Source organism: Ovis aries, chromosome 24 (assembly GCF_016772045.2).
Source record: "Ovis aries strain OAR_USU_Benz2616 breed Rambouillet chromosome 24, ARS-UI_Ramb_v3.0, whole genome shotgun sequence".
NCBI classification, from domain to species: Eukaryota; Metazoa; Chordata; class Mammalia; order Artiodactyla; family Bovidae; genus Ovis; species Ovis aries.
In genome coordinates this window covers 13334724-13351885 of record NC_056077.1, presented here as the reverse complement: position 1 = coordinate 13351885, position 17162 = coordinate 13334724, and the positions used below count along the sequence as shown (strand labels likewise).

General features: G+C 39.8%; 1 protein-coding gene across 2 annotated transcripts in view; it reads right to left on the bottom strand.

Moving 5' to 3' along the window:
• The window catches only part of ERCC4 (ERCC excision repair 4, endonuclease catalytic subunit), a 40946-nt gene that overhangs the window by 15485 nt on the left and 8299 nt on the right, over window positions 1-17162 (bottom strand). For both annotated transcript variants that reach the window (XM_027961116.3, XM_042240508.2), the window contains 6 exons: window positions 11791-11986; window positions 10278-10485; window positions 7673-7853; window positions 6566-6691; window positions 4188-4298; window positions 1531-2128 (listed from right to left, as the gene is read on the bottom strand). In XM_027961116.3, the coding sequence (XP_027816917.1) occupies window positions 1531-2128; window positions 4188-4298; window positions 6566-6691; window positions 7673-7853; window positions 10278-10485; window positions 11791-11986 (1420 nt within the window). The remainder of the gene's footprint in view (window positions 1-1530; window positions 2129-4187; window positions 4299-6565; window positions 6692-7672; window positions 7854-10277; window positions 10486-11790; window positions 11987-17162) is intronic.

Here is a 17162-nt window from a genome sequence, read left to right as displayed (position 1 = left end):
CACTGAAATATAACAAAGAGGGATAGAATAATTCTTTCCTCATAACTATAAACAAATCAGAAAACACAATCTTAGCGGCTTCTCTTTTTTCAATTTTTTCTTTGCACCCCTGCCAAACAATCGTTTAAAAAGTTGGAGAGCAGTTGTAAAAGCCAGCTTACGAAAGTTCATGTTAGTGAAAAGTAAACAAATGAAATCTATATGACCTTTATCTTCACAAGTAAGTTCTCAGTTCCTTTTTATTCATGTCTTAACAGAACCAAGCCATCACACATTTTATATAAACACAAGGACACTGAGGACATATGGATTATATCAAGTGCCTCAAGAAATAATTTGACATATTCTTTTCTCTTAGAAAAGGCCAGCTTTCTCTTGTTTGTCACTAAGAAGCTGAATGAAGCACCTTTTCTTCACCTTCCATCAGAGATATTTTTCCTTTTTAACCCTCCATTTTTCTTTTGACCTTCATCTTCCTAGATTGCATTTTTTTAAAGGGTGAACATGGAAAAGGCCACTGGCCAATGAGTCCAGAGAACCCCAGCTCTGCCACGAATATATCAAGTGGCCACGGGCAAGTCATTCACCACCTCTGAGCCTCAGTTTCTCACTGTTGGACTGAGTGGTTGAGCTCCGAAGCCCCTTCCATTTCTGACATTTTGTTTCTAAGCATCACACAAGAGTATTCTATTATCAGGCAGCAGAGAACTTGGGTGCACACAAGCTATTCACAGTACTGATCAATGGCAAAGTATGAAAAATTTATCAGCCTGTAATTACTTTACCAGCTTCATCTAATCTCTCTCTTCATCCTGCGTTATTTCTGACCCACCTCCTCCATTCATCTCTACTTGGAAGGGTTGCCTTCGTTAAACTGGCTGGAAAGGTTTCTTTTGGCTCTGCTTTTGGTTCAGGCTGAGTTCAGGATATTAATTTTGCTGTTTATTTCCCTCAGATAATTGGAGAGCCAGAACACTATATTCTTGGGGAGGCACCATTTTCTCATCTGATATTTCTGTAGATTTCTCATGATAGCTCTTGAAACTCAAGAAAACTTGGTACAATAACTCCCCAAATACTTCAGTTTTATGTGGCTGTAACTTAAGAGTCACTTCTTCAGATTTAAATGAAAGACATTTTTGAATTATGAAATGATTTCGCTGAGTCATAATTACATTAACATGTGGGAGAAGTTAGGATATTGTAAATTTCCTAGGCTTATTCAGAGACGGCACCCTATAGGCTACAATGATGCATTAAGAATATGGCACTGAACAGCAGGAGAGAAGGTTAACAAGAAGGGAGGCACTCCCCCAGATTCCCAGTTTCACTGCAGCATTCGGCCTCCTTCTCAGGTGTACTTCCCAGACTGGTCTGAATAGTCAAACGTTTCATACACTCAGCCAACATCCCAACAAGGCAGCGCTAAAGATCAGAAAGCCCGTGTGCAACTGGTCTATCTGTGCTAAATCCTACAGAACTGTGAAGCTGAAGCCTGTAAGGTGAGAGTTCACCTTCCCTACAACTTGCCTGAGAGGCTTCCCGGGCCGAGTCGCCCTGTAAATTTCAAGCTGACGCACGAAGGTCAGCTCTGCGTCATACAAGACCACGTATCTCGGCTCCACCTCGTGGAGCACGCGTGTCAGAGCGTAGGGATCACTGCAGCCCAGGAGCGGGTGGATGATGGTGAGGGGGTCTTTCAGGATTCCGTAGGCTGCATCGGAGGACACATTCACATCAAACTCCTCGTGCTTAATGTCTTCTGTGCAGCTCTCTGGGCTACTCGTCAGCTCTCCTGGGCTGCCCTCCTCAGCACCCGCCTCCCCCTCTAGTGCTTCAGCTCTTCCTACCATCTGAGTTAAAGTCATCCTTGGTTTCTTCTTTCTCAGGGCCTTCTCTTTGGCAGGAGGCCTGTCTTTGTCTTGGAGGTCTTTGGGCCTCTTGTTGGATTTCATGATTCTCTTTGAGTCATCTTCCTTCCTTAACCTCATCCATACATCTTCGGCTTTGCTGTCCTTCTCAAAGGTTTTTCTATAGAGTCTCAACAAGAAGACCTCTGCTCCGACAGTGAGGTACTCTCGCAGCTGGGAACACGTCCTGTCATCACTTGCGCAAATGAGAACTTGTCCTAAAATTAAAAACAGCGTTATGGAGCTATTAGCTCACTTGCTCCCCTCCTCCCTGTGTGCCCCCTCCTCCTGTCCCCCCATCTCACCTCCTTGGTGCTAAAGATAGTTTACAATTTGTTTAACAAGGGTCTCAGATGCTCATCAAAGACTTTCACCTCTCTGCCAGGATCACTTAAATCTTTTGGGTAAAGTTGAAGCCAGAAATATTTAGAGACTTATGAAAATATAGCTGTGGTATAACGGAGGCTTTAAAGGAGCTCTTTTTAATTAACAATCTTCCAGAGGATCTGGAAATACTAAAATAAATTCCAAATGGATTACAAAGTCAAATGTTAAATAATAAATCATAAAAAAAAAAGATGACTCTTCTCCATCTCTCCATATGAGGATGATTTTCCGGGCTTAAAAGCAATGGAAGAAATCTCAGAGAAGATTGATATCCGTAAACTAAGACCGACTCAATACATAGGAGAATTAACTGTGCATTATAAAAGTAAAGACAGGCTGCTCTCAAGCCTTTTGAGATGGACCGCATTCTGTCTACAGAATGTTCTCTCTCTAGATAAATCCATTTCTAATCTTAAAAAAGAGCTAAAGACAAAATATAACTTTATACAACTATGATAAATGTTAGTATCTTCAAAGTATAAAAAGCTGATACAAAAAAAAAAAAAGCTGATACAAACTAAGGACACACCTTAAACCAGCAAAGGAAACTAGCACAATTCACAAAGGAAGAAATGCATCTGAGAAAATACTGAGTTCCCTAAACATCAAAATGTCTAACTAGAGAAATATTTTTCTCCAATCAAATTAATAAAACTGTTATATGTATGTGATACATGCAGATACACACAAATATATACAGCATCTTCAGTCAATGCTAGCTAGGTGAAAAAGAGACAAGGTCTTGTATTTCCAAAAGAAATGACAATTGATAAAAAAAAAAAAGAAAAAAAATTTTCTATGTATCAATGTGGTAATATGTTTTGAGAACTTTGAAAATGTCAGTATCATTTGACTCATTAATTCTACATCCAGAATTAACCTACACTATAACTTTATAGTGTTATAGCTATACTATAACAACGTGAAACAGAAAATATACAGAAGAAAACTAGGAAGGAAATATGTCAGGGTTAACAGTGGCTGCAAGACATAATGTTCCCCCTTTTCTTTTTTCTTCATACTTTTCACTTTGTCTAAGTGGGTATGTATGACTTAGGGTCATAAATCTCAGCACCATATGTTCTATGATAATATCACAGAATAATACTCATATAAGGACTCTGTGCTTGCCTTTATTGATTTATAGGAGTCAAAGTCCCAACAGATAGTCCTTAAAATTTAGTTTTATTTTTTATCTATTTTAAAAACTTAGCTCAGGTTTAGTCTATGGTGCTAATGTTTGAAGAGAGTAGCCCTAAAACTTGGAATTTCTTTAGGGCTAGGCCAATGTTACTCCATAGACCAATTAAGGCTTCTTTGAAAAGACTTGCTGACAACTTAAAACATAAGCCCATTAGCTTTCTCCTTGGGGATTCCAGACTTTAAGCTTTAAAGCCTGGTGAACATATATGTGGAGATTAGCTGCATCTTTTATTTTTCTAAACTGAAGCCTGGTTGATTTATAATGTTGTGCTAATTTCTGCTGTACAGCAAAGTGACTCAGGTATAGACATATACACATTCTTTTTAATACTCTTTTCCATTACAGTTTATCACAGGACATTGATTTGAGTTTCCTGTGCTATATAGTAGGACCTTGTTGTTTATCCATTTTATATGTAATAGCTGATTAGCTATATCTTTAAATAGACGTTTTCCCAAGAACTCAACCAGTAAAACAACCTGCTTTCATGAAAATACAATGACTGAACTTGGAGAAAACCATCCAATGAACAGAAAGGAAGTTGTCACTAAGATTTGGGTGATGTGGCACTTATTCTTCTTATTCTACAGACAAAATAATAGTGTTAAGTTATTTTTAAAGAGCTAATCAAAAGGACTCATTTGCCAGATTTTGAAGGCCAATGTCATCATCTCCTTTTTTCCTACCTGGACCACCAAGGACTTCACTCTCCTTATTCTCTGCCTCAATTTCCTTCAAAACTTCTGTGAGTGCTGCCCACTTTGGGTTGCTTTCTAGGACCAGTTCTTTTTTTGTTTCTGTACAGAAATAAACGATAATCTCATTCTATGTGATAATGTTTATCCATAAAGTATTCCAAAGGCTTTGAAAACAACAAATAACACAAGCATCGTTCTATAAGCCCATTCTTTTGCACTTCCTTCATAACGCTCTACAGAGAGAATCCAGATTCTTGAGAAGGTCTCCTTATGGTCTAAATGAAGACAGTTCAAACCCAGATTAACACAGGCTCCATAACGCCTTGACAGAAAGTCATATGCATGATCACTGATAAGAGATGATTACGTGTCAGTTGTCAACTGTGATGTTATATATAAACTGCTACACAAAATAAAGGAATCAGTACAGAATAACAGTTTTTATTATTTCTAAAATCTCCATGATTTTCCTAATGCTGAACACGAGATTAAGGAGACAACAATAAAACTTTTATTTCTGTAAGTACGCAAACGTATTTCTAATGCATTTAATTACGTTTTGAAATAGATCTTTGCACTAGGCAGGACATAAGCATGGTAGCTCAGCTGGTAAAGAATCCACCTGCAATGCAGGAGACCATGGTTCTATTCCTGGGTTGGGAAAATCTGCTGCAGAAGGGATAGGCTACCCACTCTAGTATTCTTGGGCTTCCCTGGTGGCTCAGCTGGTAAGGAATCTGCCCGCAATGAGGGAGACCTGGGTTCGATTCCTGGGTTGGGAAGAAGATCCCCTGGAGAAGGGAAAGGCTACCCACTCTAGCATTCTGGCCTGGAGAATTCCATGGACTGTCCAGTGGCAAAGAGTCGGACACGGCTGAGCGACTTCCACTTTCATGGCTTAAAAAGCCAACAATATTCACTATATATTTATTATAATAGTTATAGATAAGTGTGAAATAGAATCCATTATTTGCCTCATTCTAGTACCTCTGTTTCCTAAAAGCTAAAAAGAAAATTCTTAAAGAAATGGGAATACCAGACTACCTGACCTGCCTCTTGAGAAATCTGTATGCAGGTCAGGAAGCAATAGTTAGAATCAGACATGGAACAATGGACTGGTTCCAAACAGGGAAAGGGGTACATCAAGGCTGTATATTGTCACCCTGCTTATTTAACTTATATGCAGAGTACATCATGAGAAATGCTGGGCTGGATGAAGCACAACTGGAATCAAGATTGTCAGGAAAAATATCAATAACCTCAGATACGCAGATGACACCACCGTTATGGTAGAAAGTGAAGAAGAACTAAAGAGCCTCTTGATGAAAGTGAAAGAGGAGAGCGAAAAGTTGGCTTAAAGCTCAACATTCAGAAAATGAAGATCATGGCATCTGGTCCCATCACTTCATGGGAAATAGATGGGCAAACAGTGGAAACAGTAACAGACTTTATTTTCTTGGGCTTCAAAGTCACTGCAGATGGTGACTGCAGCCACAAAATTAAAAGACACTTGCTCCTTGGAAGAAAAGTTATGACCAACCTAGACAGCATATTAAAAAGCAGAGACATTACTTTGCCAATGAAGGTCCGTCTAGTCAAAGCTATGGTTTTTCCAGTGGTCATGTATGGATGTGAGAGGTGGACTATAAAGAAAGGTGAGTGCCAAAGAATTGATGCTTTTGAACTGTGATGCTGGAGAACATTTTTGAGAGTCCCCTGGACTGCAAGGAGATCCAACCAATCCATCCTATAGGAAATCAGTCCTGAATATTCATTGGAAGGACTGATGCTGAAGCTGAAGCTCTAATACTTTGGCCACCTGATGTGAAGAACTGACTCATCTGAAAAGACCTTGATGCTGGGAAAGATTGAAGGTGGGAGGAGGGGATGACAGAGGATGACATGGTTAGATGGCATCACTGACTCAATGGACATGAGTCTGAGTAAACTCCGGGAGTTGATGACGGACAGGGAGGCCTGGCGTGCTGCAGTACATGGGGTTGCAAAGAGTCAGACACGACTAAGGGACTGAACTGAATTGAAATGGGATGTTAAAACAGTCCACTAAGACCTTACATGCCCAAATAGTAATTATTCTGAAGTTAAAAAAAAAAATCAACCATTCTTATGTAGTAGTAAGAATACTTTTGATTGATACTTGGTGTTTTGTTATTTGGAATCCCCTGCCAATGAATCCATTCCAAATATTTTTTAACATAGATCACATATGTTACATGTAACAAGTAATTAAATGCAGTCACATATTTTTCACACAGTCGAATGAGATTTAAAGTTATACTGTATCATGATAAGCATTTCCACGCCAAATATAAAGACAAGTTTGAAGACTTAATCATACAAGATACCTTGTTCTTTAATCTCCAGTTTTTCAGGAAGTTTGCTTTTTCTAGTCATTTTTGCATCTGGAACATGATAAACCCTTGCTCGAGCATTTACAAACATTGAGGTGCTGGAGTCAAGAAAGAGCCAACCTAACATAAAAAGTTAAGCGGAAAACAAAAAAGCCTTCAATTTATGGTTAACTTCAGAGACTCTCTGAAGGTCACATGACCTGTATATCAACCAGTCACCAGCTTATTCATCTCCCAACTACACCTCCCTTGTTATGGTCTCTGTCACTGGCTAGACTGGTGGTTTTCAAAGTGCGGCCTACAGATCCCTGGGGGTTCCCAAGATGTTTTCAGGGGGATGGTCTGTGACCTCAAAACTACTCTCATACTAATACTATTACTGAATTTCCCCCACTACGTTGACATTTCTAATAATGGTGCAAAAGCATCAGTGGGTTATGCTGCTGGTGCCCAAGCACAGATGAAGGCAGTGGACCCAAAGTTCACTAGCAATCAATGCATTCTTCAACACTGTGCATTTGTAGTTTATGACTCAAGAAAGTCTCTGGTGAAGCAATAAGAAATATTAACTTTATTAAATCTTGGCCCCAGGGGCCCCTGGGCCACACTTTAAAAATCGCTGGTCTTGCCAGACAGTGAGAAAGGTCACAGTAGTGAGGCAAGAATGTGACTGGTAGAAAATCCAGTCGGTGGACAGTGGCATATGTACGCTTCTCTACAAATCTCTTCTCATTCTTTGGCTAATGAAACTCCATATTCCCTTGCCGTTTCTTTGGGGAAATGAATTTTAAGTTCATAACAACTAAACTTTCAGAATACAACCTATTTCTAAGCTGGGGACTGCCTGTGATATATGGTCTTTTCTAGAAATAAAACTGCCTGGAATGGATATGAATATTTATTAATATACAGGACAGAAGTAGGTAGAAACATCAGCTATCAATAAAATCTACATCCTTGTGCTATGAACATAAAACATAATTTGACATCTCAGTATATCATGTAGTTGAATATAGCACTCTGCACACCTGACTCCCCAACAAAATCTACTACTTCATTCAAATCAGTTTCTAGAAAAATCTTAGTATTTTTATCTCCCACCTGAATTCTGACCGAATGCCTTCTCTGTTGCTCTGAGAGATTCCAGAAGATTAAGAAATGTGATACAATCATACTGAGAGAGATACTGCAGCAGGGTTCGTAGTATCTTCAAATCCTGAACCAAGGATTTAGTCTTGGCTCCAAGCTGGTGCCACAAAGGATCTAAGTAATGGCGAATCGTCTAAAACAAGAATAAAATACTGCTAAGAGATATTTAATATAGCTATTATTAATACAAATGATACTTGGAACAAACATTATCCCTTGTATACCTAAAAATGGTTAAAATAGTAAATTTTGTTATGTAAGCTTTATCACAATGGTTTTAAAAAATAAAAGCAAAAAACATTATCTCCCAAGGAAGTGGACAGAAAATTTAAGTTCATAAGACTCAGAATGTTCTAATTAGAATGTTTAATTTTTCAAATGTAAAGCAGAGTGTCATCACTACAATCTTTATGATCAGATACAGTCAATTCATAATTACCCGCATTTACATTATTAGCAGACAAAGGTCCTGATAAACATCAGATACTCAATTATTCACTTTTATGCAGAATCAAAGCAAGTAATTCAGATACATTTAACTTCTGCCAAGTCCTGTATGGATAGAGATGTGAGAGCCAGCTGGATGATGAGGGGGAAGACATAAACCAGGGAAACTACATGTATCAAATTAGTATCAGCAGTTTGCTGCTGTAAAAGATGTGCTTATTATTATTTTTAAGTGTGATACAAGGATGAGAAAATATTTGTTAACAACCAACTAAATCTGAATACTTTTTAAGATCCTAAAAAATTGCCTAAAACACAGAACAGCTTTATGTATATACTATGCAGGTATCTATACATCCACAGCTATATATATGCATGTTTCCTTCACAAGCTGATTCTGTAACTAAAAGGGATAATGCAGCATGCTTCAGAAGCAGTCTCACTACATGGCATCTTATCTAACACATTTAATACTGAACGGAAGCAATATTTAGAAGACCAAATAATCTACTGTCCAAACTGGAACTCTTGTGAAAATGAAATGACACTATTAATAATTACTCCAGGACAACAGGCAGACACTGTGACTGTCCTAGATAAACTGGGACATATAAGTCTTTTGTATATCATCTTTTGTAAAAATCTTTTCTAAAACCATTAACAAAACTTAAATTTTCTAACAAATGCAAATTATGCCTATATTTTGTTTTGGTTATGAGATGAATACGTAAAACAATACTTTGACTTTCACTGGCCAGGGGATGATTTACAGAAATTTAGTGCAAAGCATATCTGGCTATATTTTGTTTTTCTAGGGACATATACGGGGGCTTCCCTGGTAGCTCACTGATAAAGAATGTGCCTGCAATGCAGGAGACCTGGGTTTAATCCCTGGGTTGGAAGAGTCCCTGTAGAGGAAATGGGAACCCACACCAGTGTTCTTGCCTAGGAAATGCCATGGACAGAGGAGCCTGGCGGACTACACTCCACGGGGTCACAAGAGTCAGACACAACTTAGTGCCTAAACCACCACCACGCAGATATATGTACCGTCAGAAGAATGTGAGAGGCGTTTTGGTATACTAGGCACTAAATTAGAATAAATTTTAAAAACGGAGGCACAAAACACATGGAATGGCTTTTATGCATCATTATTTCACAGTAAAAAGACTTTTTGGAAGAATCAGAAAAATAAGGACTTAAAATTTTTCCCTTTTAAAAATCACTATGCATTATTTTTAGTGACAAAGAGATTGATTCAGAGTTTGAAAGATAAGAACTTGTTCTACAAAAATAAGAAAAAAAGCTGCCTGGAATTTTTTTAGTTTTTTCTAGACATACAATTTGATCTTAGACATTTATGTACCTGTATTAATATTAATCTATGATGAAAAAATTAGCTGAAATAAACATTCTTAGACTACAGTCTTACCATTTTCTCACTTCAGAATGTAATTTTAAGACAGAGCAAGTTTCACACTCCTCAGTAATCAAAACTCATCCAAATTATTTTTATTCCAAATAAGAGATCATAATAAATTATGAAGCCTTCTTATGTATACTCTTCTACCTGTAGATATTCAAATGTTGTCATTTCAGAGCAAAAGGTTATTCATTGTTCTCTTGGAGTGAAAGTTTAGTCGCTCAGTTGTATCCGACTCTCTGCACCCCATGGATTGTAGACTACCAGGCTCCTCTGTCCATGGGATTTTCCAGGCGAGAGTACTGGAGTGGGTTGCCATTTCCTCCTCCAGAGGATCTTCCCAACCCAGGGATCGAACCCGGGTCTCTCACATTGTAGGCAGACACTTTATCGTCTGAGACACCAGGAAAGTTCTCTTACACATGTTCTCTTACATATACTCAAAAAAAAAAAGAGACAGTCACCGTATAACTGCAAAAATCAGAATTATGCTTAGATACTAATCAATGTATTCGACTACAAATTACTTTCCAGTAAACCAAAGAAGATATACTTTAAATCACCTCCAACCTAATTTTAAAATGACAACAAATTCCTACTGAGAACATTATAAATATTAAAATAACTTGCATACTTAAAAATTACAACATCACAAACAGTGCTTAAAAAGGAAGAGAAATAGAGTACCTTGTCAAAAGGTTTTCCAATAGCATTTTCTAAAGATAAATCTTCAACTTCAAGCGATGGGTTATGGCATTTTAATTCCTTTAAACAGGCATTTAAAATGTCCAGAATAGCAGTCTGTATAGCAAGCATGGCAGGTGTCATAGAAACATGAATTTCTACAACTTCGGGTTTATGCAGTTCTAAAAACGAGTTTACTGCTACATGGAACCTAAAAAGACAAACATTTAAAAAATATTTTCTAGAGCTGTAAGAGCCCTGTGTTTCCGGTCTTAGTTTAATACTCTTCTTAATACAGCTTTTTGTAAATGTACTGTAAGAAGATCAAACCAGTCAATTCTAAAGGAAATCAGTCCTGAATATTCATTGGAAGAACTAATGCTGAAGCTGAAAATCCAATACTTTGGACACCTGATGTGAAGAACTAACTCATTTGAAAAGACCCTAATGCTTGGAAAGATTAAGGGCAGAAGGGGAAGGAGCAGCAGAGAATGATGGCATCATCGACTCAATAGACATGGATTTGAGCAAATAGGCATCATCGACTCAACAGACACGGATCTGAGCAAACTCTGGGAGATAGTGAAGGGCAGGGAAGCCTGGTGTGCTGCAGACCACCGGCTCACAAAGAGTCAGACATCACTGAGTGACCAAACAGCAACAAATGTAATTAAGAAGCAACACAGAAAGCCAGGTGACAATGTCTTCAGGATTACTTTCAATCATATGAAAGTGAATTCACTCAGCCATGTCTGACTCTTTGCAACCCCGTGGACTGTAGCCTGCCAGGCTCCTCTATCCATGGGATTCTCCAGGCAAGAATATTGAAGTGGGTTGCCATTTCCTTCTCCAGGGGATCTTCCCGACCCAGGGATTGAACCCGGCTCTCTCGCATTGCGGGCAGACGCTTTAACATCTGAGCCAGAAGTATTACTCAGATAAGGCAAGGGTCGGGGACTGAACCCGGGTCTTCTGCACTGCAGGGAGATTCTTCACCATCTGAGGCCCCAGGAAGCCTTAACATGTACATACGCCCACCCTTTTCTAGATTCTTTTCCCACAGGGGCCATTAAAGAGCACTGGGTTCCCTGTGCTACACAGCAGGTCCTTACTAGTCTTCTATTTCATATACAGTGATGTATGCCAATCCCGTCTGCCAATCCATCCCACCCTCTTCCCCGCTGCTGACGGACAGTTTTCAAAGTGGAGGTGAGAATCTTAGCCAGTAAATGTGTAGTTCACCTAATTCTGTTGTACACACGAGCCTCCAGATCCCTAGGGATTTCACTAAACGAACAGGAAAGTGGTGGCCTTGGACTACCGGAAAAATAACTATCGAATCTCTCTTTCTTATTAAAAGAATAACAACTGTGGTGACCATTTATCTATACTTGGGTGCACTGTTATAAACCTGACTAGCATGTGTCAAGTACAGTGACAATAAGTACTACATTAAAGTGTGAAATTAAAGTACAGCAGTTTCTCTTGCAGAAATTGGTCACATAATGCTATTTACCTTGGCCACAGATACAGCTTCCTTACAAAAAGATTTCTCATCACTCTTTCCACGTGACAAAAGCCAGTGTCAAAGGCAACAGCGTTGTCTGTGAAGGCTTTAATAAAACCACGTTTGTTTTTCTGTCGAAAGAGGCGCAAGATGAATGCTTCTTGACAAGACTCGATTATTCTGTGAGCTCTATATACCAAGATGCCTGAGGGGGGGAAAAAATCATAATTTAGAGTGCACAAAAGACATGTCATTTTTATGCTTGCTTTCACTTATTCATCACAGTTTTCCTGAATGCCTTATTTGAGCATAGGCAAGCTATTCTAGGCTGAGGATACAGCCACAAACAAAACACGAAAAGCTGTCCTGTGGCATTTACAATAAGTCATATAAGTAAGTAAGACATTTAGTTGTTATAAGGGACAAGTGCTGAGGGAAAGAAGTGAATCAGAGGAAGACAAGGAGTATGTGTAAGAGATGGTGGTTTGCAATTTTCTTAATTTTTTTAAAAAAATTGTAGTTGATATACAATATTATAATTACAGGTATATAATACAGTGATTCACAATTTTGAAAGGTTATACTCCATTTATAACTATCATAGAATATTGGCTATATTGCCCATGTTGTACAATATATCCTTGTGGCTTATTTTATATATAATAGTTACATTTTACTAATTCTTTACCCCAATATTGCCCCCTCCTTCCCTCTCCCCTCTGGTAACACTCATATGCTCTTTTTTTTTTCTCACTGCACTTTGAGCTGTGTGGAACTTCTTTGACCAGGGGTGGAACCCATGACCCCTGCAGTGGAAGCATGGAGTCTTGACCACTGGACAGTCCACGAATTTGTTCTTTGTATCTGCAAGTCTGCTTCTTTTTTGGTCATATTCACTAGTTTGTTGTATTTTTTAGGATTTTCAGTTTCAGATAGGGTACGCCTCACTGAGGTCTTAAGTGAGTAAAGGCTGGATGGAGATGAGAGGGTGAGCCTTGTGACCATGTGGGCCAAGAGTTCCAGCCGAAGAAGGGTAAGAGCAAAGGCCCTGAGGTGGGGTGTGTCTGACCTGGTGGAGGAAGCGTTTCTCAAAGTCAAGTGGGCCATTTGTTCTTTTATCTGTGAGTCAGATGTGAACTTTGCAAAATAGCTGCCTTTCAGAAGTGTGGGGAACATCTGCTTCACTTATTTTAAGAATTCAACTTTCAGAATCAGAGTATATTCTATTGAAAGATAAATTAGTCTATTTGAACTAAAAATCTAAAAAAAAATGCTTAAACATCTGTTTTGTGGGGTGGATGTGACAATGACACCTCTGAATTGCAAAAACAAGGATATACACGTTTCTTTAATTAGAAAAAGAGAGTTCTGGACCAGATGATTTCTCATGCGCGTATACCACAAACACACGCCTCTGCGGTGCAGTAGGATTCGTGGGGAATTAGAGACGTGAGCTGACACAGTGCACAGATGTCAATCATTCTATGACAATTCTCGCCTTCTAGACCTAAACCAAGCCAGGTACCATATATATTTGCTGTAAGCTCACTGGCATGTTTTTGCTCCCATTCTTATCACACCTGAGATCTGGAAAAATGACTATAGTAACCCATGACTCCCAGTAGTTCAATAGACTCAATTCAGATTCTACTACTTTAGTATTTAAATTTAGATTGAGGTAGATGGAACTGAAATTTATTCTAGCCAAGCAAACTGCTTTTCAAAGACAGTAAAAATAAATAGCTAAGTAGGAATTTGTAGACAAAGGATTTTCAAGAACACCAGTAAATGTTGCTGTTGTTTAGTTGTCCAGTGGTGTCTGGCTCTTTTGCAATCCATGGATTGGGATTTTCCAGGTAAGAATACTGGAGTGGGTTGCCACTTCCTTTTTCCAGGGGAAGCTAACACCAGTATATGTGCACAGCTAATCTACTACTCAGAAAATACTCAGTACCTAGCAGGTGGGTTTTTCCAAGTATGCTTCTGGGCCACAGTTGTGGGCCTGGATGAAACAGGACATGAAAATTAGAAATAATAAAAATAGACTTTTCTAAAGAAAAGGTGAATCTCAAGTTAAGAAAATGGTGTGCTCCAAAAGGCTGTCATTCTTTTGGAAGCCAGAAGGAGGAGGGAGAAGAGAAGTATATTCTATCCCAGCCCTAAGCACTGGGCTTAGGTATTTTTACAGATTTTTATTTCATTTAATCCTCACAATAACTCTATGGGGTAGGTATTACTACAGAGACCAGGAACTTGACCATGGTCACCCTACAAGTAAACGGAGGCCAAAGGTTCCAAATCATGAGTGTCTGGTAACAGCTCTATTCTTCCTACTAGGTGACATCATCTGAGGACCACGCACCCCTCCCCCTTAAAAAAGTATAAGTAAGTTGGGTTTCCGGGTGCGATTCTAGTGCCGCATTTTTGCATCTCATTTTGCTGCACTGTAATTATTTCTTTACACCTACCTCCTCCTGCTTGGGCACAAGATCATTATAAGAAGTAATCCGACAGTGCTTACTATGTGCTATGCATAATGCAAAGAATTTCATACACCTGATGTCAGTTCACCCTCACAATAATCCTAAGAGAAAGGAGAGAAAACTGAGCCACACAGAAATGGAGAAACTTGCCCAAGGTCACACAGCTGGCATCTGGTGATGGTGAGCTCAAACCCAGAGGCCGCCTGACTCAGCAGAGCACCCTGCCATCTTGTCATCTTTGTCTTCGGCACCGATCTCATTCCTGCCAAATAAGGGACCACTGGCAGGTGATCTTTACTAATATTTAATGTTAAAAATGACATATAGTCTGAATGACAATCAAGCTGAATTACAGCACTGGGTATGCAAATCTAACATGTAACTTTTTTTTCCTTTAAGTTTACCAAGGAAACTGTGTTCTGAGGTCTGTTTAGAGATGTCAGGATATGCTTTAACAATGAAAGGATCCTCTTTCCCTGCATATTTGAAAGTATAATCTGGGGAGATATTTTCACAGTTCTCCCACTGCTGAGAAGTCATGCTGGCAGGGATGCCGAGGGTGGGTGCAGTGATGCTAAGAGCTAGTGACAGAACAAGTTTTGCCTGGTGCATTCAGGACTCCCCAGGGGGTTACATGCTCCCAGGACACTGCTCTGTAACAGCTGTGTTGAAAGCTTCTACAGGGGCTGGGAGAATGTGGGGGATAGACGATGATCCCAGGGGTTGCAGCGTTTGAAAGGATTCATTTCTTTGGATCATTTGCATTCTATTCAGCCAAGGAGCAGTAACAGCTCCAGCTTCATTACTGGCTGGGAATCCATCAGAAATGGGAATGGCATTTTAATTAGGAACCACCTATAAACCACAGTTTGCATAGTCCTTCGACTCAGATTGCTTTCTGCCTAATCAGGTTGAACTGTTACTGGGAGTCACAGAGTAATACTGACATCTAGTGGTCATTCCAATACTTTTTTCCATTTTATCAACTTAAGTAAAGCTGAATTTACGAGAAACCAACAAGCAGTAACGGAGAAGGCAATGTCACCCCACTCCAGTACTCTTGCCTGGAAAATCCCATGGACAGAGGAGCCTGGTAGGCTGCAGCCCATGGGGTCACTAAGAGTCGGACACGACTGAGTGACTTCATTTTTACTTTTCACTTCCATGCACTGGAGAAGGAAATGGCAACCCACTCCAGCGCTCTTGCCTGGAGAATCCCAGGGATGGGGAAGCCTAGTGGGCGCCGTCTATGGCATCGCCCAGAGTTGGACACGACTGAAGTGAATCAGCAGCAGCGGCAACAAGCAGTAAAATATTTTATTACAATGTATGAAGATTTGGGGCTATACAAAGCTTTTTTTTTTTTTTTGCTATTATCTATTATTTATTATGTACCATGTACTGTACTAAGCAAGTATATTTATTTTACCTCATTTAGTCCTTATGATAACTTCACAAGGCACTGTTTTCTCAACGTAAGCAATGAGACAACTGAGACTTGTGAAAATTAAGTAACTCGCTTGTAAGCAGTGGCGTTACCTTTCAAAGTCAAGCGAGTCTGACCCTAACTGTACAGCCCTGTCATGGCTTATAACTGATACATATAAAAGTACAGCAAAACTTTCCATCAATCAGTTCACTATGAATCATATAAAACATTGGTTCAGGGCTTCCCTGGTGATTCAGCAGTAAAGAACTTGCCTGCCAATGAAAGAGATGCAATTTCAATCCCTGATCTGGGAAGATCCCACATGTCATGGAGTAACTAAGCCAAGGCACCACAACTAGTAAGCTTGTGCTCTAGAGCCCGGGAGCCACAACTACTGAAGCCCGCGAGCCACAACTACTGAAGCCTGCGTGCCCCAGAGCCCACGCTCCCCAAGAGAAGACACCACAGTGAGAATCAGCCCCCACACCACAACTACAGGGTAGCCCCTGCTCAGAGCAACTGGAGAAAAGGCCACTCAGCAATGAAAACCCAGCACAGCCAAAACAAAGACATAAAATTATGAAGTATTACAAATGACATTTCCATTAAAAAACATTCATTCATACATTAATGCATTAAATATTTCCCGAGGGTCTTCGAGGCTCAGGGCAATGTGTTAGATATAGTAGGAAGGACAATTCTGAATTCCAGCACCTCTTTGCCCTTCAGAAGTTCATTAAAGACCACAGTATACACATACATCATTCACCTAACATCTATGTGTTTGGTACCTACTACGTACCAGTTCCTAAGCCTGGGATGAAGTTGTTCCTCACTCTTAGGAGGCTGGCCATCTCATGAGTGATACAGACAAACAGGCAAATACAGTGTGGTGTTCTGAAGTTCTCTGACTGGGGAGGACAGGGGTAGGGCCCCTAAATTATCTTTGGGGAAATCAGAAAAGGTTTCCCGAAGGATAAACAACAGTGAAAAATGATTCCATCTCTACATTAATTCTGGCTACCATTAAACCATTCTTCTCAAAATAATTAAGCAACTGCTTAGTTTAATTGCAATCATGGGAGAGAGCTGGGATCAGGATGGTAGAGTTTGAAGACTCTGAGCTCACCACCGTCCCACCCACCATGAACACATCAAAACTACAATGACATACAGAGCAACTCTCTCTCAGAATGACCTGCAGACCAGTAGAACGGCTCTCCTACAACCAAGGCTATGGAGAAAGAACCCCAGGGAGTCTGACAGGAGAGGAGGAAAAGAGATCTCGTTGGGACCCACAGCCCCAGGGGGTGGCCCAGAAGATAAGGGAGCTCTCACAGGCTCAGGGATCCTCTCTGAAGAGTGAGGGGTTTGAACCCCACATTGGGTACCAGCGGTCCAGCACGGGGAAGATGAGCCCCTTTGGCTGGTTTGGAAACCGCTGGGGCTTACCAGTGGGCTGCAGAAAA